This window comes from Meles meles, chromosome 15 (genome assembly GCF_922984935.1).
Source record: "Meles meles chromosome 15, mMelMel3.1 paternal haplotype, whole genome shotgun sequence".
NCBI lineage: Eukaryota > Metazoa > Chordata > Mammalia > Carnivora > Mustelidae > Meles > Meles meles.
Genome location: NC_060080.1, coordinates 52,719,565 through 52,746,731, shown reverse-complemented (window position 1 = coordinate 52,746,731; position 27,167 = coordinate 52,719,565). Strand labels below are relative to the sequence as shown.

The following is a 27,167-nucleotide window of genomic DNA, read 5'->3' as shown; positions in this document are numbered from 1 at the left end:
GAGGTTAGGAAAGCAAATATTAGCTTTTTTAGCCTTTGTAGTAGAGGCAGAAGAGGGAAAAGGTTGTGTTAACCTGCTATAACAGTGTCTTAGACAAATAGCAACAAATTAAAAACCACTTGACCTTTATTGTGGTTTTGACCTGACTTCTTGCTCAAAGAGTTGGCTGCTTCCATTTCCTTACTTGGCTCTCCTCTTGGTTATTAAGCTTGTTTTTATTTATTTCTTTGTTTGTTTGTTTTAAAGATTTTATTTATTTATTTGACAGATGGAGATCACAGAGAAGCAGGCAGAGAGAGAGGAGGAAGCAGGCTCCCTGCTGAGCAGAGAGCCCGATGCGGGTCTTGATCCTAGGACCCTGGGATCATGACCTGAGCCGAAGGCAGAGGCTTTAACCCATTGAGCTACCCAGGCACCCCTGTTAAGCTTGTTTTTGAATATTAGTTGACTTAATGATTTAATTTCCAATTTAAAAATGTTTTTTAAATTTCCAGTTAACTAACATATATACATACATACATTCATTTATCTATTTATTTATTTTAGAGGGTGTGTGAGAGCCAGGGTTGGGGGTAGGGCAGAGGAAGAGGGAGAATCACCACAGGGCTTGATCTTCATCATGACCTGAGCTGAAGTCAAGAGTTGGACACTTAACTAAGTTACCCAGGTGCTCCCAAATTAACCTTTAGAGTTCAGATTCTCTAAAAAAGATGAGGAAGAAAATGTCTTCTTCTTAGGCTTCTGTGGTGTTACTGTTCCTTGTACTTTTTCTTTCTGTGATTACTACTTATTCTCTTATTGGTTTGTCTTTGTCTGCTTTACTCTTTAGTGTTGGTGTGCATAAAATTCTGTCCTCAGCCCTTTTTATTCCTACAAACTATGTTCTGTGTTAGTCTAACACAACCCTTATACTGTATAGGCTTCTTCATGCCTAATTTTCAAATATCTCAGTCCTAATCTTTCCCCATAATTCCAGATATTTATTTCCAATTGACCTGAAAATATTCTGTGTTCTCTTCACTTCAGAAATGCTTATTGGTTCTGTGTTACCTTTTACTTATGTGCAATCTCCTTACCTGATTTCAAGGACCTTCACAGTTCCTAATTCTGAACTGCCTTTCCAGGTTCCCCCACCCCCTGCCCATAATTCCTTTTTATCATTTCCATGCTGCAACCAGACCAGTTCATGGAATAGAACACTTGTTTTGCCTCTCAATTCTTTTATGTATGGCCACTGCATCAAACCTAGCTTGAACCATGCCTATTGGTAGACTTAAGGGCTACCTGAAAAGTAGCCTTTTCTGCAGATTTTCCCCTAATTCTTCCACCAGATGTATCTCTTCGAGGACTGCCTGGTACAGTGTAAAGAGCACCATACATGTTGTTTTGTATAGAATGGGGTCCCCTGGAGTTGTGCAAAGTGCATGAACTGTCTTTGTCTTTTAACCCCTACCTAAACTTGTGTCATGTACCTCTTCTATACATTTAACACTTGTATGTCTGTTGCCTGTTTTACTTTAAGAAACTTTGAAATCTTTGATGTATTGGAAACGTGTTTCTTTTCCCTGAATTGCCTGCTAGAATAATGCTTTGATTATTTATTGAATTAGACACTCAAAATATCATATTTCAAGAAAATTTTCATACTTTAATATACTAATAAATTACTATGTAAACTTAGGTTTTGAACAGTCCTCCTGATGATACATTGCAGGAAAGGATTGAGACATACAGTCTCATTTTAACTGTTCATTAATACTGTTTATTCTTAAAATAGGTATCCTGATTGGAATCCTGAGATCCTCCCATCAAGAAGGTAATTCTTTTTAGTAGTGATACTGTTGAGACTTCATTTTCTTTTAAAAGTAAATAGGTAGGGGTGCCAGGGTGGCTCAGTGGGTTAAGCCTCTGCCTTCGGCTCAGGTCATGATCTCAGAGTCCTGGGATTGAGCCCCGCATCAGGCTCTGTGCTCTGCAGGGAGTCTGCTTCCCCCTCTCTCTCTGCCTGCCTCTCTGCCTACCTGTGATCTCTATCAAATAAATAAATAAATAAAATTTCAAAAAAAAAAGAAGGTTTAAAAAAAAGTAAACAGGTACTTCTTTTAAAAGGTCTTATTTTGATCATTTTTACTTTTATTTTAAAATATTTTTACTTTTAAACAGCAGACAAATGCAATAACCTCTATGAACCTTTCTTTAATTATCCTAGCTTAAATGTGATAGCTTGCCTCTCTGAAATTCCATTTTCTTTCTTTTTTTTTTAGTCTTTCTGAAAATACTTCCTGCTTTTGTTATTGTTTTGTTTGTGGGGTCTTATGTTACAAATGTCTTGAAGGCTAGGAGTGGTTTTATTAAGTTTTGTATTCCCTAGGAAGTCTTATGTTTAAATGTTTGCATATAAACATTTTTATATACATGCAAAATGTATATAAACTTTTTTTTTAAAGATCCTATTTATTTATTTGACAGAGAACACAATTAGGCAGAGAGGAGATCACAGTTAGGCAGAGAGGCAGGCAGAGGGAGAGGAGGAAGTAGGTTCCCTGCTGACCAGAGAGCCAGATGCAGGGCTCTATTTCAGGACCCTGGGACCATGACCTGAGCCGAAGGCAGAGGCTCTAACCCACTGAGCCACCCAGGTGCCCCTGTATATAAACATTTTTGTACATTTTTTGTATATTTGTATATAAACATTTTTTAGATATACACAAAATGTTTGTATATAAATAAGTTTTAAACTTGTATTTAATGTTTGTATATAAAGTAACAGCAGTCAAAGAAATATTTGTAGATGTCAATCTCTCGGGGGAGAATGTTGAAAACATTTGTTTATGTAAATCATTTCTTAAATCCTTTATATAACTTAATACTTTCACTATATAGTTGACTATAAAATGATATAGGGAAGGACCAAGAAATTGATAGAGGGTCCTCTTCTGTATATTAGCAAAACAGGGATCCAGGCAATTTGAAGGCTGAGCATCTTTTCTGATTATTCTTTATTTATCTATGAGGGTGAATTGTGTCATAACAAATGGGTTTTTGTTTTAAATAAATATATGCTATCAGAGTTTGGTATTGTTTATAGTCTGTTGTTAAGAAGGAGCCTCTGTCATATAACTTAAATTTACATTAAATTGCTGAATCTTGTGATTCCCCCCCATACTTTATAGAAATGAAGGCAATAGAAAAGAAAATGAAACTCCAAGAAGACGTTCTCATTCCCCCAGTCCTAGACATTCTAGAAGATCAAGCTCAAGTCACAGATTCCGTCGATCTCGAAGCCCTATACGCTATATATACAGACCAAGAAGTCGAAGTCCAAAAATCTGCCATCGGTTCATTTCCAGATACAGATCCAGATCCCGTTCACCATATCGAATGAAAAATCCATTTAGAAGTAGTCCAAAATTCTATCGATCAGTTAGCCCTGAAAGGACATCACGGAGATCAGTGAAATCATCAGGTACACTTATGGTTATGAATAATAATATGTACTATAGTATATAACATAATAAATTTACTTATTTTGACTAAATTTTTTAGGGTTTTTTGGTGTGTTTGAATTTTTTAAATTCTGTATTTTTAGTAAGTTTGAAAATATGACATATCTGCTACTGTCAAGATGTAACAAAACTTGGGGTGCCTGGGTGACTTAGTCGTTAAGGATCTGCCTTTGGTTTAGGTCGTGATCCCAGGGTCCTGGGATGGAGCCCCGCATTGGGCTCCCTGCCCTGCCAGAAGTCTGCTTTTCCCTCTCCCACTTCCCCTGCTTGTGTTCCTCCTCTTGCTGTCTCTCTCTCTCAGATAAATAAATAAAATCTCCTAAAAAAGAAAAGATTTAACAAAAGCTGACATTTTGAGCTGTTTTTCTTAGTTCTTTTAATAAGTTAGAAATGGAATTTCTATTTTTTTATATTTTAGAATTTTATGTGAAATTGGCCTACATCCCAACCTGGTCCATTCTTCTTGCTTTTGTTAACTATCAGAAGAAGTGTGGAAGAGTGTATGTATCTACCCAGAATCAAATTTAAAAACCACTGATATGCCAACATCTTAGTTTGCCCATGAATTAATCTAAGAGTTTTTTGGAAATTTCTCATATTTTCAACCTGTGTCTTAATAATGGTTTAGTGACATTTCTAGAAATAGCTCATATATGTGTTCTCTGAGATCTTTTTAGAAAGGTCTACAAGACCAGGGTGTCTTCCAACTATGTGAACCTGGGTTTCCTTTATACGTTTCAACCAAAGCAACGTATCCATCAGATTGAAGTGGAAGCAGATGTGAGAATTCAGGTTTTTGGGTTTTTTTTTTAAAGATTTTATTTTATTTATTTGAGAGAGAGCAAGCACGAACAGGGGGAAGGGGCAGAGGGAATGGGAGAAGCTCCCTACTCAGTAGGGAGCCTGATGTGGGGCTTAATCCCAGGACACTTAGATTGTGACCTGAGGCAAAGGGAGATGCTTAACTGACTAAGCCACCCAGATGCCCCAAGAATTTAGGTTTTAAGCCCAACATGAAAGTGTATGGGGGAAATACACAGTGGTGCTACTCATCTGATTTTTTGTTTGTTTTGGGAATTAAAGTTGTTTTTCATAAAAATGTTATTTATGCTAACACAGGAGCTTATTAAATGAATTAGTAAATATTTTAAAAATTCAATTTTAGTTTCTTATAGTAAATATTGATAAGTCTAACAAAATCTCTTTGGAGTCTTCAGTTTTTATTTTTATTTATTTATTTATTTATTAAGATTATATTTATTTGACCGAGATCACAAGTAGGCAGAGAGGGGCGGGGGGGGGGAAGCAGGCTCCCCACTGAGCAGAGAGCCTGATGTGGGGCTCTATTCCAGGACCCCAGGATCATGACCTGAGCTGAAGGCAAAAGCTTTAACCCACTGAGCCACCCAGGCACCCCTGGAGTCTTCAGTTTTTAAAAGTGAAAATGGATACTGAAGTCAAAAGTTTGAGGACCATTGGTATATGATAAGATCATGAGTGACGAATTAAAGACTGAGAATTGTTTTGTGTATATTTGATTCCTGTCTGGCTTGACAGTGGCTCTGTGTGATAAATATTTGGGCAGTTAAGGAGTTATTTTTTTTAATAATGTGATTTTATGTTATAAAATAATGTGGTTTTCATCTTAAGTTCTTTTCAGTTGAAGTTGCATTTATGTCCTTTTTACTAGATAGAAAAAAAGCACTAGAAGATGTAGTACAACGATCTGGGCATGGGCCAGAATTCAGTAAACAGAAACATCTTGAAATAGTTGATAAAGGACCTTTACCAGCCCCAAAGCCTAAAATGGGCAGTGGATCAAAGGCATCAGTTAAATCTACAAACCTTGCAAAGAGTGATGCAAATTTAGGAGGACATTCTATTCGTTACAAAGTCAAGAATATTGAAGATGACACCTTATCAGAGTGTAAACCAGTGTCTGAAAAACCTGTTTCTCTCCAGCGTAAGGTCAGTAGTTTGTTAATGTAAATGTGTATATACATGTGTCATTATGATACAAAAAAGTTTGAATTTTTTATTTTCATATTTTAAAAGTTTGAAATTGTAACTTGTTGAATTATGTTGATTTGGAATATTTTATTGATTGTGCTTATGAATTTAGAAAAAGTCCATTAATTCAGAATCTTGTAGCTTACAAATCCTAGCAGTTTGGCATTCGATGTATCAAAAGTGAGAACATTCTGATGGTTTGTTTTTGGTTAACCGCACAGGCAGGTTGTTGTGATGAGTTTGCTATCTGGTGGGGGATGTGACTGTAATCACACCAGCAACATTAATGATTTTTTTGTAATCTTTGTCAGTAAGCTGTAAAAGTGAGTCTCCACTGAGAATTGATCATTTTTAATCTGCTTTTTACTTTTTTGCAGTATAGTTCATAAGTAAAACACTCTCTTGTCCGACTTAGAATAGCCTGTTTTCTAGTACTGATTTATTAATATATTTTGATAGTTAAAATACTGCTAGTTAAAATATTGAGGTATTGTTCTACGTAAAGCATCCTGAGAACATTAGAACAGTTGCCAATGTTTGGGCAGATTATCAGATGTTTAATGTAATATTAACAAGTCTTCAGGTATTTAGGTATACATTACTCTTAACATTGTCTAAATATTTTCAACAGCTTTAACTCCTTGCTTTTAAAGAGCTTATTTTCAGACGGATACACTTAAAATAATCAACGTGTAATTACGCAATTTTGAAGAGTGTTAGGAAGAGATTTTAGTACAGAGAAGATTTTGAAGAGGCTAAATTAATCTATACTATTCATTTAGTTTCAAAATTCTGTGGTGGCAGTGGAACTTTTTTTTAAAGTCAGTTTTTAATACAGTTGATAAATTTGGTATTACAGGGAATTCAGATTTTATCCATGCTATATATAAGTTTTAAAAATGGTATACCTCTATCTAGATATCATTGCAGCTATTAAAACACAAAAGTGCACAAAGCTATATAGTTTTATCTTTCTTAGTGATGGGCCATGCAGATTCATGTAGAAAAATATTCTTCAGTAGTTTTGGACCATTCCATAGGTCTTGTTTGTTACAGAATGCTTCTAAACAGAAAAGAGCATCTATGATTGTGTTACCAATAAGCTCTGATCACTGTTAGGGTTGAATGGTAAAATATAAAACATATCTTCTCCTATTTAGCATTTAAAATTTTTTTAATTGTGCTAAAATATTTAGAGAAGCCTGTTTAAAGGACTTACGTTAATGGCAGAAATTATATTGGGAATTATTATTTTTGTACTTCATGGCTTCATTGGTTTATTTTTAATTTCCTTTCATTCAAAAATAGCTTCGGAAGGACCAGTCTTCACATTATGGTTCAGTTCTTCTTATATCTGAATTACCAGAGGATGGGTGCACTGAAGAAGATATTAGAAAAATATTTCAACCATTTGGAAAAGTTAATGATGTCCTCGTTGTTCCTTATAGGAAAGAAGTGAGTCAATCACTCTGTTCTAAAAATATATACAAAGTTACTACATTATAAAGTCTGGTTATTACTTTTTGAAGATCTTTTAGCACTTTTTACTACCTGTGTTATTGTTAATTGAGAGTTAATGCAAATGCTTGGATTCCAGTGAGCAAGGTCCCCAAATACCATTTTATATCTTTTAGAACAGGAATTGGCATACTTTTTCTGTAAAGGACCAGATAGTAAATACTTTAGGCTTTGTATGCCATAGGATTGCAGCTATTCAATTCTGCCATTGTAGTACAAAGGCAGCCAGAAATGTACTAATGAATGAGTATGGCCGTGTTCAAAAAAACCATTTGCAAAAACAGGTGGCAGGTTATAGTTTGCTTTCCAATTCTTTAGCATACTGGTTAAGATGATGCTAAAAAATGATTTTGTTGTACAGTATTTTTTACATGTGGGTTATATATAGTCCTGTAACTCGCATGGTAAAGTTCATCAGAATTATGAACAACTCCATACTAAGAAGAACATAAAATTGTGAGACGAAACAGGGGAACATAGTTGGTAGTGTTCTTTATTTCAGTAAGCCTTAAAAATGTCAGGCTTACACAACTAAGGCCAGATCCGGTCTTTTCTCCATTTATTCCATGAGCCCTGCCTTCCTATTCCATGAGCCTGCCATGAACCCTTGTTTCCCCTCTTCTTATCTTGGTAATGGTACAGAAATTCTATAAGGTTAAATGTCCATTTCATGTATGAAAACACCCTAGAGATCAAGTGACAACGTAGCAAAACAAAAAGAGGTAAAAGCAACCAGGACTTGAGGTAATTTCATAGTTTTATGTTCCACAAAAAGTACTAAGGCATGAAGAGAGTTTTGAGTTAGGTTTTTGACTAAAAATGTAATACATTTTATTTAGGCTTACTTGGAAATGGAATTTAGAGAGGCAGTTGCTGCAGTCATGAAGTACATTGAAACAACACCTCTTCTGATAAAAGGGAAAAATGTGAAAATATGTGTTCCAGGAAAGAAAAAACAGGTAAACTGGATTTAGATCAAACATGTCTCATTATTGTTAATTAAGTTTGACTTTTTATAAAGTATGGTACGTATAGAAAAATGCATAGAACATCAATGTTCACTCAGTAGATTGTGTGCGTATGGATTGAAATACATTGAAATTAACAACTTTATATCTGCATAAATAGCACTACAAACAATGTTAAGTGGCAAACAGGAGACTAGGAGAAAATGCTTAATAAAATTAGCAAACATCTCTGAAACCAACCTAAGTTACAAAAAAACATTGAGAACATCCTGGAAGCCCCTTGCATACTTCTTCTGAATCCTTATACCCTCCATTCTGCCCAAAAGTAACCCCTAACTTGATTTCTAATATCATAGTTGAGTTGTACCTGTTTGGAACTTTAAATAAACAGAATTATAGTGTATATATTCTTTTGGGCCTTTTGCTTCCTTAGAAATATTACTGTTTATGAATTTAGTCTTTGTAGAGGATTTTTTATGGTTTGGTTTATATATTTATTGATAATGTCTATAGAAGTACTTAAATATCAGTAAGTTTTACTTTGTATATGAGTGTTCTTTTCATGTAGTTATTGTATTTGCTGAAGAATGTCTACTTTAAAGGGGCTTTGTAGTACACTTTTTTTTTTTTTGACAGACAGAGATCTCAAGTAGGCAGAGAGGCAGGCAGAGAGAGAGAGAGAGGAGGAAGCAGGCTCCCTGCTGAGCAGAGAGCCCAATGCAGAACTCAGTCCCAAGACCCTGGGATCATGACCTGAGCCGAAGGCAGAGGCTTTAACCCACTGAGCCACCCAGGTGCCCCTGTAGTACACCCTAGTGTACACATTTTTCAGTCAGCAGTTTGATTTGGAGATCTAACCATGTTTGTACATACAGATTTTCCTCCTCCTTCCTAACTCCTGTGTGGTATCACTTTGTATGAATATACCACAGTTATTTTACCAGTTCCGTATGGATGTGATATTTAGGTTATTTCTAATTTTTCACTACTATGTTAATTTCCTTGTATATGGCTTTTACAGGCTTTATGCATTTATGGTACTATTTTTAAAGTGATGTCTGTCGTGAAATTGCTGGGTTGCAGAACATGCAATAATACCAGATCTGTTAAATAGCTATAAGAATGTAGCCTGATAATAATGAGAGGACTAGTGTTTCTGTGTTACCCACAGTATCTAAGTATTTGCAGTTTAAAAATCCAGTATGTAAAATATGTTACCGAGCTTTAATTTGCATTTTCCTGATTAATAAACTTCAGTATCTTAATATAATAGCTATTACTGTATTAATGAGTTGTATAAAGCTTTTCCCATCTTTCTATTGGGTTATTTGCCTTTTTAAAAAAGCTTAATTTGAAGGTGTTCATGATTTTGGATACCGATTTTATATTACTTATGAGAAATATTTTCTTCCAGTATGTTGTTTGTATGTATATCCATATATAAAGTCTTTAATTTCAATGTACTCAAGTTGTTTTTTTCCTCTCTTAATGGCTTCTGCTGTTTTTTCTTTTGTCTTTAGAAGACCTTCTCTGTACTAGTGCCAAAAAGATATAATTCCATTATTATTTTAATTTATAAGTTGTGGTTAATGTGTTATTGGGATCAATACTATTTTTAAAATGGATAACTAACTAGTGCAACACCATTTATACCTAATTGGTTCTTCCCCATTGATTTCAAAAGCTATCTTTATGTGTATAAATTACCCTATACACATAGATCTCTATCAGACTATTGTTAGATCAATCCGTTTATTTCTTTTATAATACTATGTAATTTCAGTTCTTATAAGTTATTATAATTTTACATAATTGCCTATCTTTCCAGTAGAATTCTTTTTCTTTGTTCTTTATTTAAAATTTATTTTGAAAAAATAAAATTTATTTGGGGCATCTGGGTGTCAGTTGGTTAAGCATCCAACTCTCGGTTTTAGCTCAGGTTCTGATCTCAGGGTCCTGAGATCGAGCCCCATGTTGGGCTCCATGCTCAGTGTGAAGTCTGCTTGGAGTTCTTTCCTCTCCCCACCCCATGCTCCTCTTCTGCTCATGCTCTTGTGTACACACACATGCATTCTCTCTCTCTCTATAAGTTTATCTATAAGTAGATAAAATCTTTAAAAAAAATTTATTTTGGTTAATCTTGAACATTTACTCCTGCTATTGGTTTTAGAGTCTGTTTAAGTTCTCTGAAAAATCTTTTTTTTTTTTTAAAGCTTTTATTTATTTATCTGACAGAGCTCACAAGTAGACAGAGGCAAGCAGAGAGAGCGAGGAGGGAAGCCGGCTCCCTGCTGAACAGAGAGCTGGATGTGGGGCTCGATCCCAGGACCCTGGGATCATGACCTGAGCCGAAAGCAGAGGCTTTAACCCACTGAGCAACCTAGGCGCCCCTCTCTGAAAAATCTTATTGGGGGTTTAATATTGTATTGAATTTGTGTTTATGATTTATAATACTCTTTCTGTTCAGAAGCAGGGATTGTCTCCATTTATTTAGATTTCATTTAGTGTCTTTTCATAATGTTCTTTTGTAATGTTTCCATAGTGTACTTTTTGGAGGAGATGTTAAGTTTACTTCTTACTGATATATTTATTTGTGTATATCATAATTACTACTTAAATCGCTATTCCATAAAGGATCTGTATTTTTTTATTTCATTTATGTTCTTTGGTTATAGTTACTACTAGAGTAACCCATGATCCTAGGTTACATGCCATTTATTTGCATTGTCCTGATTTGAATAGAGTTTTTTTTTTTTTTAAGATTTCATTTATTTTATTTAACAGACAGAGACCACAAGTAGGCAGAGAGACAGGCAGAGAGAGAGAGAGGAGGAAGCAGGCTCCCCGCTGAGCAGAGAGCCCCATGTGGGGCTCGATCCCAGGACCCTGGGATCATGACCTGAGCCGAAGGCAGAGGCTTTAACCCACTGAGCCACCCAGGCACCCTGAATAATGAGTTTTATGGTAACCCTAGTTATTAACAATTTTATCACTTAGGATTTCTTATCTTTTCAACTAACAGAAACTTCACCAGTAGTTTATGAAAGGAATAAGAGGTTTATTTATATCATAATAGAAAATCTATAGGTAGGTGGCCCATGGCTGCTGAAGCAGCTCCATAATATCATCAGGAACCCAGGCTTTTTGTTTTTTTGATTCACCACCTTTATGTACTTTTCACCCTCAGTTATAAGATGGTTGCTATACCTTCTGGCATCATTTTTATATTCCTAGCAGAAGGAAAGGAATAAAGGAAATAAAAGCAAAAGGGATTTTGATTTTTTTTTAAAAGGTTTTTAATTTATTTTTTTTGTGGAAGAATGAGTTCCTCAGCAACTTTTACCTACATTTGATTTACCAGAACAGTGACATATAACCTTCTCTAGTTGTAGAGGAGGTTAGGGAGAAGCAAGAATTTGAATGTATAATTTAAGAATGTAAGCTTTATCCTGTAGACAGTTAAATTTTATTCAAGGTTTTGAACAGAGCTATGATGCAAAATGGATAGATTAAATAGATTCATTTGGGAGTGAGCTGCAGAATGAATTACGCAAATGACTGAAGAAGGCAAAGAAAGCAAGCTTAGCAGAGTGATTAAAGGGGAGAAGAGAAAAAAAAAAGACCAACGAAGTCCGTTTAGAAGACTCATCTAGCCAGCCAGCTTATTGTAATGATAGTAACAGTTTCAGGTAGGTTAGTATACTTGAGATAGGAAGGAGAAGTAATAGCTTAAACCAGATACTTTCAATTAAAAAAAAAGATTTTTTTTTTTTTTTAATTTGACAGAGAGAGAGGGATCACAAGTAGGCAGAGGGGCAGACAGAGAGAGGGGAAAGCAGGCTTCCCGCTGAGCAGAGAGCCCGATGTGGGGCTCGATCCCAGGACCCTGAGATCTTGACCTGAGCCGAAGGCAGAGGCTTAACCCACTGAGCCACCCAGGCACCCCACCAGTTACTTTCAAGCAAGACCTGGCTGATAGTTAAATTTTGGAACAGGGGAGAAAGTCATTCTTCTTTTTCTTCTTCCCTTTTTTTTTTTTTTTATAGATTTTATTTATTTATTTGACAGAGATCACAAGTAGGCAGAGAGGCAGGCAGAGAGAGAGGAGGAAGCAGGCTTCCCGCTGAGCAGAGAGCCCTATGTGGGGCTCGATCCCAGGACCCTGGGATCATGACTTGAGCCAAAGGCAGAGGCTTTAACCCATTGAGCCACCCAGGTGCCCCGAAAGTCATTCTTCTTTAATACTGAAAAGTTTAATCTGGGAAAATGGATGAATAAGAGTACGTCTAGGTTATTAGAATATTTCGGTCAGATTCAAATAATTCTCTTTGATAACGTTTTGGTAAGGTAGCAACAGAAGTCCAGAAAGAGCCCAGCCATATTTACTATTCTGATTTTCATAGTAATGAACAGGGGAAGCTGTCAGCCCTATAAACTAGAAAACATGCCATCTATGTCAAAAATTTGATATTCAACTAAATATAATTTGGATGGGGATAACTCATGACTCCTTTGTTGTAATCAAGTAGCCTTCCTAGGGACTGATTGGAGAAGAACCCATAGAGAACTCCAGCCATAGCTATTTAAGATTGGAAGCATACAGATAACCTTAGGCTCTTACTACAGGGGAGGACATCAGATTTCCTTTCCAGAGCAAGCCAAAAATAGGCTGGGAACCCAGACTAGGAACAAGGGCAGTGCTGTAGCCTTCTTGGCCCAGATCTTAATTTTGGCACAAATAGTCAAACTAAGACAAAAGGTTTCTACCCACATTTGATACTTCATGTTAGGACTGTCTTTGACTCTGGCTTTGATTCAAAGAATAGTCTCTCCATTTGGCTGTTTCTTCAAATCAATAAAGAAATGTTACAGAAAAGGTAAAAATTGCCCACATCCCTGTATTTAAACCTGAAGGATTAAAATATGAATCTGCACAACTCTAACAAACTGAATTACCTTTTCTTTATTATAAGCCAGTATAGACCTCAATTCTTAATACTGATTTTTAGCTATTTTTGAACTACCTTCACTACCACCACTACCAGGAATCTGATGAAAGCAAGCATTTTTTTCCCCCATAGAAATGGACAGTAGTCCATACTCCCAAAATTTTCTTTAATGGAGCAGGACACTTGATCTACAAAAGAGTATCAGATTTCCTGTTGAAACTGTGAAATAGTGCTGCAGCTCAGCTCTACAAAAACAAAATGAAAACAACACTTTTAAAATTTTAATTTGGTATTTTCAGCAAGATTCATGGCAACATTATATCTAAAAGCCAGAGTAGACAGCTAAGATCCAAGAAGATTGCATGGAAATGAAAACAGTGCTGGGAAACAGTTATCAGTGGTTTGAACATTATAGAAAAATCTAATGAGTAACAAGGAAATAAAACCAAAGAATTCATTGGATGAGAGTTTAATTGCATTTTATTTTTTTTTTTTTTAAAGATTTTATTTATTTATTTGACAGAGAGAGAGAGATCACAAGTAGGCACAGAGAGAGGAAGGGAAGCAGGCTCCCCGCCCAGCAGAGAGCCCGATGTGGGGCTAGATCCCCGGACCCTGGGATCATGACCTGAGCTGAAGGCAGAGGCTTTAACCCACTGAGCCACCCAGGCGCCCCTAATTTCATTTTAACTGAAAATCTTCCTTAAAAATCTGTTATATATGTCAGGCATTGTGGTATCTGCAGAAGATAGAGTGATGATCAGGACGGATGTGCTCTCATTCTTGGAGCTAATGGTCTATTAGTGATAAAGAGGAAAGACATGGTGGATATATTTGGAGACTCCATTTGCATATAACTGAAATTCCAGAAAGAGGACACCACTTTAATACTGATGAAGATTTTTAATTTTATAGTTATGCAGGGGCAGCCTGTAGTGACTCAGGCAGAAAGAGTTTAAGTATGAAAAGGAATAGTCTAGTCTTAGCAGAGGAACACATTCTCAAGGTTATATGGAAGAAAGATCAGTTCTTTGTAATTCATGAATCCCATCTTTTACTATTGATATACATTTTCTTATCACTGTCTTAAAAAAATATTTCAAATAACCATGACATTTCAGGATCTAATTGCTATTACCCTGGCCCAGTCTGTCACCATTTTTTCTTTGTTTCTACAGTAGCATCATGACAATATTGTCCTTCTCTCCTTGCCTTTTCACTCACCTTGACTGTATTTCAAAATAGAACCAGATTGATCTTGTCATACCTAGACTCAGAACCTTTCATTATACTCAGAGGAAAAGCCAGTACTCAAAATGGCTTATGAGTTTACACCACCATTCCACCCACACTCTACCCCGCAACCACCACATATCTATTTCTCTCCTCTATTTCCTACCCCAAGCATCCTTTGTACTTCTTCTTTTTTTCTTAAAGATTTTATTTATTTGACGGAGAGGGAGAGAGAGATCAAAAGTAGGCAGAGAAGCAGGCAGAGAGCCCTGAGATCATGACCTGAGCCGAGGGACTAAGCCACCCAGGTGCCCTGCATCCTATGTACTTCCTAAACAAGCTAATAGGCATGGATCTCATTAAGTCTTATGTAATTGCTATTCCTTCTGTCTGGAATGCTCTCAGCACAGGGAATGGTTTGGTTTGCTCTCTTACCTCTTTTAGGTGTTTGCTCATATATCACCATTTCAGTGAGACTTGTATAACAGACTTATTGATAGTTGCTCCTCATTCCCCAACAAGAGCACTTCTGTTTCCTTTCTCTTTTAGTTTTTTCCATAGTACTTGTTGCTAACAGACATAGTATGTATGTATTTTTAAATTTCCTTTAGGTCTTTTTTTTTTTTTTAATTTTTTATTTTCCTTGAAGTCTTTCTTTCCTTACCCCTTAAAATTAAACTTGTTTGAGAATAGGGATTTTATTTATTTACTGCTCCTCTCCAGTGCCTAAAATTGTGCTTGACAATTGGTGAGTAGTCAGTAAATATATGTCAGATTGTTCTGAATCTCATAATAATGTTTTTTATTGTATTTCTTTATGCTTGTGTTTTCAAAAGTGTCCTTTATAATTGGGGAAGAAACTAAGATTTTCTTTTTCAAAATCTTTTTCTTTCATAGAACAAAGAGTTGAAGAAAAAGACCTCAGATTCAAAGAAAGCATCTGCAGCTTCTTTAAAGTAAGTAATTCCATGATTTCATATGCAGAAATGAATGTGCATATGAATTAAAATGCAGAATTTTTATAAAAGTGCATTTTTAATATATTTTATTATCCTGACTCCAGTTTAAATAGACTCCAGCTTTAATTCAATTGTTCAAATTGAATTACATTAAACTTTATTCTTTAAAATTTTAATTTAAGTAAGCTCTGCGCCCAACATGAGGCTTGAACTCATTACCCTGAGATGAGGAGTTTCATGCCCTACATACTGAGCCGGGCAGGCATCTCTAAACTTTTTTAGCCTTGAGCTTTTGCATCTTTAGAAGTTTTAGAACTTAGAATTTCAATCTCTGCCTAATTTTTTCTTCTTTCAAATAGAAAAGATATAGATGCTTCCAAAGCTGTTGAAACTGTGACTTCAGCTTCTGCCAGTAAGTTGTTACTTTTAATACTCCTCCAAATAAGTATATTTTGTCATTTTACTAGAAATTTCTTGCAAGATGATGCTGGGAAACCATTATTGTGCTTTAGTAGAAGGGAACAATACTGGCCCCCATATTAAACTAGAGGTTAATTGTTAATACATGAAGACTTAGTGAGATAGTATATGTAAAATACCTATCATAGTTCCATAGGTAACCGCTGTTAAGGTTAATTTTGTCATACTTCCATCCCCTACCAGTAAGACAAAACATACCAAAAAAAAAACCTGTTAAGGCTGCTTGTTTAGTCTCCTTTTATTTTGAAAGTTTGCTGAGAGCCAAAAGGTAAACAAAGAAGACCAAACAGAAATCAGTTGTTACACTCATGTGTTAAAGTTGTTTCTTTATACTCAGGAAAACATTGCAGGTCTTTATTATGACTCTAGCTAAGTGAATTTCTAATACAGTTTTAATAAACTGAATTTTCTCTTTCCATTTAGGGTTGGAAAGAAGTTACTGCAAAACAAACACTCTTAAGTTTAAGAAGAGATAGCTTGATAGTGAAGGATGAGACAGAAAAGCTAAAATAAAGTAGATATAAACTATATTTAGAAAGTTAAATTGTTTTATATGTTCTCTTTTGGAAAGACAGGTGTATAGTGAGTTCTGGATTTCTATTCAGCAATCCGTGTGTGTGTGTGTGTGTGTGTGTGTGTGTGTGTGTGTGTGGAAGGAGGGATAGAGAGAAGTTAGGGAGATGAAACAACAAAGGTAACAGAATTGGGGAATCACTTCATAGAAGTTTTTGAAGTGTGCTGGGAAGTTTTTGAATTTGACTTCATTAATAGCATTTCTCAAAATACGTGTGTGAGAGACTAATTCCTGAAAGATGATCAGATTTGTATTATAGCTTCTTTTTCTTTTTTTTCCTTAAAAAAAAAAAAAAAAAAAAATCCCCAGAACACATTTCCATTATGAAGTCCTGAAGGAAAGAAACCTATTTAGCTTTATGTAACTCATTATTCATGAAGCTTGGCTTAAGCTTGCTGTTTTTCCTTTGTAAGACCTAGTGATAGTACAGACTCTGGGAAATTACCATGGGGAATAAAGAACCACTAATTGTTTAGGATTCTTATGTAGATGGGACAAAGGGAGAGTGAAAAATCCTGTTGAAGCAGGTCTTTCTGCCCATGGGTCCTGACCCCAATGCTTGAATAAAACCACCTGTATGCACCAAAAAAAAAAAGAAAAGAAAAGAAAAATTTTATTGAGAAAACACAGTTGAGGTTCACTTTAAGGTAATAGGGACTGGATATAAAAATGTTAATTAAAATGGTGTGAGAAGGTAAAATCTGAATGTTTATTCTATAGAATTTTCTAGTGGATAAAATATAAAATTAAAAACGATTTAAAATTTTCAACGTTTCAGGCCAGGTAGTTTTTACTAGAAGAGTGTGATGATATTGATTATATATATGTAACAGGAAAACTTAGATGCAGTGATTTCTTTGAGAAAAACCATGAACTCAGATTTCAACATTGATGAATTTCAGATCTCAAAGACTTACCTAGTGGAGATATCCTTAGGTCAGCCAGTCAATGAATTTGAAAGTGGGATACTTCAGAAATTGTTAAGTTTAAGGTCTAGATTTTGGAAGTGGGCCTAACATAATAAAAGCAGTGAGTAGGGGAGAAGCACTTCAAGGCAAATATGCCCTCTCTTCTAATAGAAGTGTAGAAAGACAGGAGAGGCTGGTGAATAGGGTGGAGAAAGTGTCAGGTGAGAAAGGAAAGTGTGCATGGTTTCTTTTTTGAGATCAGCAATGTGAGATTGAATAGTGACAAGTCAGTTAGGGTAGTTTTAATTTATTTTTTAGAGAGAGGGAGAGTGCACACGCATGGGTGCCCATGACTTAGCAAGAACAAGGAGGGGTAGAAGGGAAGGGAGGCTGAAGCGGACTCCACACTGAGAGAGTGGAGCCCAGCATGGGGCTTGATCTCGGGACTCTGAGATCACACCATGAGAGGAAATCGAGAGTCAGACACTCAACTGACTGAGACACTTAGGTTCCCCTAATTAGGTAGTTTTAAAGACTTTAGTTATATGCATAGATAAGCAAGGATGAAGAGAAGTACAGGAAGGAGGCAAAAGTATAATTTGATCAGAAAGAGAAACTTTAGGACCATTATCTATCACTAGTTAAAAAGAAAGAATACTGAGCATCTACTATGTCCTCATAATTGGATGTACTTTTTAAAGTGTTAGGATACATCAGTAAACCAGTAGGCAAGATACCTATATCCAAGTAGCTTACATACTAATTTGAGGTGACATGATATATAGTAAATAACGTGTTTTATAAAGTGAAAAGTGTTGTAACAGGAGAAAGGAGATCCAGGGTTAGTTTGGAGTTTGAATTTACTATTCAGAATAAAATAATGATTTGTTAAAAAGAAGAGTCTACTAGGGGGCCTAATCTATGCCAGATGACAGAAAACAAGGGGAAGAAACTTGCCATTGGTTACACTAATACTAGGCAATTTACATTATCTTTCTTAATCTTTCAAATTACCTCATTTTGTAGATGAGAAAACAGATTCAGAGATTAATAACATACTCAAGGTTAAATGACTTCCTTGGAGTAAGAATTCAGATCTAAAACTATGGTTTCAAAGCTTTTCACCTATCTTAAACGATCTCTCTGAGAATGAAAACTTGTTCTTAATCTCCTTTGATTGCTCTTTTATCTTCCTTTAATGGTTTCCCTAAATGTCTGTTCCTCTTATTTCATACTTGTCTTCCTGATTTTTATCTTCGTACATTAGGGACCAGTGACATCTTACATACATATACAGACCTCTACTCCCTCAAGTTTTCTTCTTATTTTCTTATGTTACCTAACAGTCAGTCAGTCACCAGTCATCATCCAGTGTAGAAATTGTAAGTAATCCTTTCCCTGGCTTTTCTCTTCTGTCTTATCCAGTTCATACTTAAATAATATCCTTCCTCTTTTCATCCATTCAGTGGCTGATTCATATAGTTCTCTCTCAGATCTACTTCAGACTATGTCTTTTTTGCCTTTCCTTCATCACACCATTAATTGTTTTAATTGATTTACGTTTGAATTTTGAAAATAGCCTCCTGATTGGTATTTTTACCAGCTTCATTATTCACACTGATCTCTTTAAGACAGATCTGATCATTCTGCTCTTAGTGACCCATAGGAGAAAGTCCAAATTCTTTAACATTGAATTAATGACTCTTTACCCTTTGTCCCAGATTCCTTTTTAATGTTTTGTCACCTTTATGCCGTCCATTTGTTTGGAATTCTCTGAATTTCAGTTTACTTCAGTAAGCTTTTACTATGTACCTACTTGGTAGGTGCCAGGCCTTGTGCAAGGCGCTGAAGATAGAATGTCATATAAGACTCCTTTTTTGGAGTGGAGTTGGAGCAAATTCTAATTTATGTTTTAAGGCCCATCTCAGATATAATTTCTTTGTGATATCTTCCCTGGCTCACCTAGGCAATTAGAAACTCTCAGTTCCCTTCTAGTGATACTGAATACATTGAGTCATTTGGTATAAGTAGTTGGCTTAGAAGTCTTTCTCTTTCACTTGAGTGGGTAAGGGAATATTTTATTTTTCTATCCCTTAAATGTAGTGTAAGGGTTAGTAAATATTTGTAGGAGGAAGAATACAGGGGGCACTCAAACTAAGTTTGTATTGTTATAACTGAACCCATGGGTAAACATAGCCCAAATTTTCTGATTTGTCATCCTTGATTTAATTATTTTTCTTTCTATAAGATTTCATTGGTTTCTTTCTTTCTCTCTCTTTTTTAAAATAAATGTATCTTATTCTTTATATTTTCCAATTCCCGGATGAAAATAACTTTCTTTTAGGGAACAAAGCAGATGAACAAATGGAAAAAAAGAGACAGACAAACCAAAAAACAGACTCTTGACTATAGAGAACAAACAGATGGTTACCAGAGGGGAGGTGTGTGAGGGGTTAGTTGGGTGAAATAGTGAAGAGGATTAAGAGTACACTTAATCTTGGTGAGCGCTGAGTAATACATGGAACTTCTGTATTATACACCTGGAACTAATATGACACTGTATGTTAACTACACTGGAATTAAACGTTTTTTTAAAAGTGACTTTAAGTCCTTTATTTCTCCATTTAGAGCATTCTGCCCAAATAGTTTCCACGTATGAGTTCCACCAAACCTTTAAGGAATTAATAAATCTAGTTCTATTTCAGCTATTCCATGACATTTAGAGGAAAGGAGTATTTTCTTTAAAAAAGGAGGTGGAAAGAAGGAAACAGGAAAAAGCAGGTTAATAGGGACATCAAATGCTGAGAGAGACACTGTATGCCTCTCAGAAAGGATAAACTAAGAAAATAGTGGCACCAAATGTTATTGAAGATGTAGAGAAACTTGTACATTGATGTTGGGAATTTAAAATGGTACAGAGAAGAATATTGCAGGTGTTTTGTTTTTTTTTTCCTTAAGTTTATTTATTTAAGTAATCTCTGCCTTCAGTGTGAGGCTCAAACTCATAACCCCAGGATCAAAAGCTGCATGTTTTATCGACTGAGCCAGCCAGGCACCTGAGTATGGCAATTTTTTGTTTTTTGTTTTTTGTTTTTTAAACAAAACTAAGTGTGTTCTTACCATAGGGCCCAGCAATTATGCTCTTTGGGCATTTATCCTAGATGAATGAATTACATTTACACAAAACCTGTTCATGCAAAAACCTCTGTATGCATGTTTTCATCTTTATTTGTAGTAGTCAGAAACTGAGAACAAGGCAGATGTGCTTCAGTGGGTGAATGGTTAAACTGTGATGTATCTGTAGCATGGAATATTACTAGGCAATAAAAAGGCCCAAATTATTGATAGAAGGAACACGTGGATGGATTGCAGAGGAATTATACTGAATGAAAAAAATACCAAAAAATACAAGCTTTTTTTAATACAGCATTGTTGAAATGATAAAGCTATAGAGGTAGAGAATAGACAAGTGGTTGTTGGGGTGAAGAGGAGAGAGACAAGTGGCTGTTGCTGTAAGTGGGTAGTAGGAAGGATCCTTAATGATGGAGCTATTCTGTATCATGAACAGTGGTCACTGCAGTCTACACATCTATGATAAAATTGCATAGCACTAACTGTACATTAATGAGTATGTAAAACTGGAAATGTTGGTAGATTGTATTAGTTTTCTGTTTGTAACATAGTATGTAGTTATGCTAAATATTACCATTAGGGGAAACAGGGTGAAGTGTATGGAATTTTTTCCCAATTACTTCTTACAACTCCTTGTGAATTTATAGTAATCTCAAAAACAAGTTAAATGTTTTGAAATGCTGATAAAGTGGTTATAATAAATTAAAGTTACAGAACAATTTTACTTGTGAACACTGATGTAAAACATTTTTTGGTGTAATACTTTTAAGTAAAATTGTAGCATGTAGAGGCGGGGAGCACATTAAGTGGATGGTAATGGTGTGCCCAAGAGGAGATCACATCAGAAATATAAAAGTGTTTCAAAATTAGAAAATCTTTTAAATTCAGTTCACCATATTAAGTAGAGAAAAGGTAAATGCTGAGGATATTAGGTAAAATTCAACATCCATTCCTAGCATCAAAAAAAAAATTCTTAAAGTGGGTAACTACCTTAATATGCTAGTGTGCTTTATATTTATACACACACACACACACACACACACACACGTTTGCTTATATACATATGAACATATACATATATCAAGTCAAAAGCCAGCATAGGCTTAATAGTGAGAGTAGTAGAAGTGTTCTCATTAAGGTTAAGGACAAAATAAGGGATACTCATCATTTCTGTGAAGTAACTTAAATACTGTTCTAAAACTAACAACCACTTGCCAGTGCAAGTCACGAGGCATAAAAATTGGAAAGTATGATTCAATATTATTATTTGCAAATGTGTATGTATGATAATAAATGTAAGAGAGTCTACTGAAATGCCTTAAAATCTAATTAGCCACCTTAATTTTCATAATTAATTTAGAGTTTCAGTTGCTTTATTGTGTAGAAAGAATAGCCACTTACATGTAATCTAATAAAATATTCTGTTTAAAATAATAAAAAGGGTAAAAACTATGAAAATTTTAAGCTACTACTATAAGGCATAAAGAAATGCTATGTGGAAAACAGCTCATTGCTTGATAGAAAGCTTCTCAATTAGAAAGCTTCTCACCATTGTAATGTGCCTTTTTTTCTTATATTAAGATAATGTTAGGAACCCAATAAAAAAGATTCTTTTTTAATTTGAGTATAGTTGATACAAACAATAAGATTTTTAAACTGTATAAGTTGATTATAAAGTTTATAAATAAAGAATTAACAGAATAGACAGAAAAATTCTGCAGAGGAAGTGTAATTAGGACAGATGAGCACCAACAGATATTAAAATAAATAACAGAGGTAAAGACTCAAAATAGTTTCATGTAGTTGTACAAATAGACAAAAGATCAGTAGGACAGAGAGATTCCAGAGGTAGTTCCTAGAACATATGGAACATCAGTAAATAATTGTGGTAATGTGTTAAATTATCAAGGAAAAGATCAATTACTCATTAAATTGCCTTGTCACTTTGTAAAAGTAAAGCATGTTAATAAAATAAATCACAGCTGGATTGTAATTCACAAGGTGGTAATTAAAAGTACTGGAAGAAAATATGGAGAGTTATTTTGTTTGGTTTTAATTGCAGAGCGAGGGCATCCTTCCCTTTCAGGAAAATACTTGATTATGCAAAAAGTATTTTTACATAAGTATTTTGCATAACTTTTTAAAAAATTGTTACTTCTGTGATATAGATGAATTTTCTTAATATGTAAAGCCCTCTTAATAAATAAGAAAACCTCAACAACCCAAAAGATAAATTGGCAAATATTAAGAATAGCAGATCACAGAGAAAGATTTAGTGTTGAATTAAACATATGAAAGTCAATATAACTTTATTCCTGATTAAAGAAATAAAAATTAATTGGTATCAGTGTCCATCTCAGATTGGAGTGATTAATAATTTCTCTTATGTACTGTGTGTGGAGATTGGAAGCCCCATTCTTGTGTACTGTTGATGGGGAATATCAGTTGGTACAGTCTTCATGTAGAACAATTTAATATTGTTAAATTTAAATCTTTTCCTTTCATCTCAGCAATTATATGTCTCAGAATTTACCTATATAGTTCCACAAGCATACAAAGATGAGTGTAAGGATGTTTTTTTACAGTGTTTCTTCAGTCATTGCCAGATTAGCTCTTTTCTAAGTCTAAATGATAATATTCGTAATGTATTGTTGATAATGTTTTTCTTATTAGCCAAAACTGGACAAGCCAAGACATCTGGAGCCAAAGTCAGTAAGTCTTCAGGTATGTTTTTTTACTAGAATTCTAGACATACTAACTTTAAATTACTTAAGTATATAACAGTTGTCTTGAATTTCATGTGACAAAGTATGTGGTGGGTATATACTAATTTTTTAAATTTTTAGCCATCTAGAAATTCTGAGGAAGGAGACTTAGTAGGTAATGCCCCTTCTTTGTAGGAATTATCAAAATAAGATAATTTCCCTCTTTCTCTTTTATTGAGGTCTATCTGTAAAGTTTCTTTTATAAAATAGCTCAGATAACAAACAGCAAAATTATATTTTATTTCAGTTGTTATGGATTTTAGTGGGTTTTTTGTTGTTGTTGTTTGACTCACCACCCTGAGAACAAGACCTGAGTTGAGATCAGGAGTTGGACGCTTAACTGACTGAGCCACCCAGATGCCCCTTACGGGTTTTAAAGTAATTATTTTTTCTCCTTCCTCTTGCATTATCCTTCCTACTTTTCATTTCTGCTAAATGCTTGTTAGTTTAGGGTAATCTTTTTAAGTGGATAGAAATCAATGTATTAAATTATCTTCTCTGTAATAGTAGAAAGGAAGCAGCTTTGCATTGGTAAATACCATTGTTAGTGGCAGATCCAGAATTTTCATAAAGGAGTTTCTTTGAAGCAGTAATCTGAAGGGGTCAGGGGAAGCTAGATTTCTTGTTTTGAGGATGCATTTATTTAGTAAACAGTTTGATATTACTTTGATGGTAAGTTTATGGGAATTCTGATAGAGATTTAGGGGGAAATGGGTGTTAAAGCTGCTTAGCCACCCCTTAACTGTGCTGGGAAATTAATTCTCCATATTTTTTCCTTAAGTTCTGGTGCCCAGCTAGAAGTATTAAAGTGAATTGATGTATAATATAGGGATAGTGAAAGAAATACTGAAAGGCCCTTTGGGCTCAGCTCGTGTGACACAGCAGTGTCTCCAAACTTGGGGTTGACTAAGAAATGACTGGTTAGGTGATACTCTATAAAAGATTGGTATTAATCTTTTTTGGGCAAAGGTTAGGGTCTATCTTTGATATAAAGGGTGAATTTGTAAACAGTTCAGTTGATTTTTACATGTCAGTAGTTTTATTTGTATTATAATTTTTTAAAAGCATAACCATGTTCTTAAAAGGATCCTCAGGTAATTACAGCAGTCACCACCCTTGTTTACAAATGGGCAAATATACATAGAAATTGGTTCATTCTCCAAGACTTGACAATTTAATTTGGAATTCAGCTTGGATCTACTGGTAATTTGATTCTGAGCTTTTTTCCTCATAGTGCAGCCTTGCTAGTTGTTAATGAGTCCTAAATTCAGAGCTAAACCTCTGTTGCTCTCTGAATAGAAAGGGATTTTGCTCTCTGGTGATCTTTTCAATGACACTTTGATGATCACAGTCTTTATACATTATCTTTGAAAATAAGCAAGAGTAACAGATGTATATGTACAAAGAAGGGTCAGAACAATTTAAATAGTCCTGTTCACATAGAGCCCAGTAGGAATGAGTCAAAGTAGGCTTAATGTGGCTTAACCATGATGAAGGTGTTCTTGAATGCTTTTCTGTCAGCTGGGAGACCCTAATTATAACTATTTATTAAACCATTAAAAGTATTATGGGACTGTTTTATATCCTTGCAGTTAGTAATTTTGCTTCTTAGTTGGTCCACACATTAAAAGATTTATTTAACTTGCCTGAATGTTCTTTTTAAGTACCTCTCTGGGGAGGTGAATTCTTACTTTAGTGATACTTTTTTCTGAAGACGTTGTTATTGCTTGATTTAGAAAGTGACCTGTGCCCCAAAGATAACATTTTATGTTTTGGATAAAATATGGTTTGTCACTCATATTCTTTATGAGGTTATTTGGGGATTGTTGATACTAGTTAAATAAACCAATTTGACTACAACTTTTGTGATTTAGGGAAATCAGCGGGTTCTGTAAAGTCTGTGGTAACAGTAGCTGCTAAAGGTAAAGCTTCAATCAAAACAGGTAAGACTTTTGGGAAGAAGAGGATTAAGTTTGTTCTTACTCCTCCCTTGAAGAATATAATAAAGATACTATCAAAAGCAAGTTTGAAATTCATAAGATTTATAGTATTTAATAACATCTTGAAAGGTTTAGAAGATACTTCTTTGAAATTTAAAACCTGACACGTAATGGGACTACTATTTTTTGGTATATTGGTCTTTGACAGTGTGCCACTGCAGATTTTTGCAGAGGAAACATTTTTGACAGCTGTATAATTATAAACTGTTCTGCTACTTCCCCCTATAAATCTTTATTTTCCTCATTTTTTAGAGCTGTCACTTCATATTACCTTCCCCAGCTTGTAAATTTTTCAGTTTGTTACTCCAAAAAATGTTCTTCTTTCCCTGTTAAAAGAATGTATTTCCTCCATAAAGGAAGAAATGTGACATGTTGAAACTAACATGATCTGTTCATTAATATATAAGCTAATTTTGAAGAGCCTTTGTAGAAATTATTAAAAAAAATTCTGTGGTTATGACATGCTTCTGCCACATGGAAGATAAGCCTGTGGCCCATTAGTGGCCATCAACAAGATTGTATCATTTTAAATTTGTTTTTTTAAAAAATTTATTTATTTGAGACAGAATGCACGAGCAGGAGGCAGAGGGAGAGGCTTGTTAGCGGGGATCCCTGTTCGGGGCTCAGTCCCAGAGTCCTGGGATCATGATCTGAGCCAAAGCAGATACTTAACCAACTCAGCCACCCAGGCACCCCTTTAAATATGCTTTTAATCTTATTGGTAAACAGATATAAGTGGAAATAATAAATATGTGGAAAAGAAACTGCCTTTATAATGAAGTTGGACCACATTTCTTATATATATGAGTATGAAACATGCTAAATGATTGAACAGATCCTAGAATAACTGTTCACTTCTACTTTTAAAAGCAAAATCTGGTGGAAAGAAGTCTTTGGAGGTCAAAAAAGCTGGCATTGTCAAAAACAAAGATGCCAATAAACCTGTGATTGTACCAGGTAAGCTCTAAATCCTTTCATTCATTTAAGTGCTTTCTTTAGATCTTCTTGGTGTACATTTGAGGTATATTTTGAAATTTTTGCTTTAAAGTCTTCAAAGGGATTGTTGTATTGATTTTCAGAGAAAAGCCTGTTAGCTTTGACTTAGGTCAGTCTAAGGATACTTAGTGACAAAATAAGCTAATTTAAGTTCCTGTTTAGATTCATTAGTTTAATTATATTAGCGTGTTTTTCTAGACTATTAAAGCAGACTATTTCATGCAGAAAACTCTGAAATAAAGACCAGTATGGAAGTCAAAGCCACTGAAAATAGTGCTAAGGAAACTATTTCAGGTAGGTCAAAGGTTTTATTTTGTTCTCTTATGTTTAAAGATGGAAAATCAAATTTTAAGGAAATAAGATTTTTGATTTTGTGTCATATATATATGTATATTTTTTTAAACTATCAGGCTCATACTAGTGAAACTTAAAATATTATGATTCAGGTCACCACCCTCTTGATTTTTCTGAAATTTTGCTCTTACAAGAAATAAAATGAAATGTTATTTCTGTAGCTATTTCCTTCTTACATTTTGTAGTATTTTGTTAGTTGTGTACATTTTCATGCAGCTACTGTTTAATCCATTGTGGGAAAAGAGGGATCTTGGTAAATAAAATATATCTGCATGAATTCTTACCTTATTTTGTATCTTCAGAAGCTGCTGTGGAGTCCACAGAAAAAGAATCAGTTAACAAGGTCAGTTTTTATATTTTACTTACTATTTAAAAGCGTAGGAAACTTTGACACAATATATTTTTCTGACTGTAAACCCACTAAAAAATGTACAGGATTTGGCATGGTGAAAAACCTGTCATTTGTGACTTTTTTTTTTTTTTTGAGGTTTATTGCTTCACCTTAAGTTTTTGTTTTTAAATAGAGAGATGGGGGAGGGGCAGAGGGAGAGGGAGAAAGAATCTTAAGCTGGCTCCAGGGTGGATCTCAGGACCCTAAGATCATGGCCTGAGCCTAAGTCCAGGATTGGATTCTTAACCAATTGAGCCACCCAGACACCCCTGTCATTTGTGACTTTTTAGATAGGGCTTGAGTCGCAGAGTAAGTTATAAAAATTTAAAGTGCAGATTATCAATAAATGTACATGTTTTTGAGGTTTACCTTTTACCAGGAAAAAAGTTTAGGCCAAAATGGGTTTTTGAGTAGAAAAGCAGAT

General features: G+C 34.8%; 1 protein-coding gene across 6 annotated transcripts in view; it reads left to right on the top strand.

The window, feature by feature from the left end:
* The window catches only part of ZNF638 (zinc finger protein 638), an 82,189-nt gene that overhangs the window by 25,857 nt on the left and 29,165 nt on the right, over nt 1-27,167 (top strand). For 4 of the 6 annotated variants that reach the window (XM_045979228.1, XM_045979232.1, XM_045979227.1 and 1 more), the window contains exons 4-15: nt 1,778-1,816; nt 3,174-3,466; nt 5,197-5,474; nt 6,825-6,971; nt 7,874-7,993; nt 15,082-15,140; nt 15,503-15,555; nt 22,911-22,961; nt 24,877-24,945; nt 25,873-25,959; nt 26,224-26,292; nt 26,655-26,695. In XM_045979228.1, the coding sequence (XP_045835184.1) occupies nt 1,778-1,816; nt 3,174-3,466; nt 5,197-5,474; nt 6,825-6,971; nt 7,874-7,993; nt 15,082-15,140; nt 15,503-15,555; nt 22,911-22,961; nt 24,877-24,945; nt 25,873-25,959; nt 26,224-26,292; nt 26,655-26,695 (1,306 nt within the window). The remainder of the gene's footprint in view (nt 1-1,777; nt 1,817-3,173; nt 3,467-5,196; nt 5,475-6,824; nt 6,972-7,873; nt 7,994-15,081; nt 15,141-15,502; nt 15,556-22,910; nt 22,962-24,876; nt 24,946-25,872; nt 25,960-26,223; nt 26,293-26,654; nt 26,696-27,167) is intronic. The other 2 variants (XM_045979230.1, XM_045979233.1) reach the window with 1 other exon arrangement.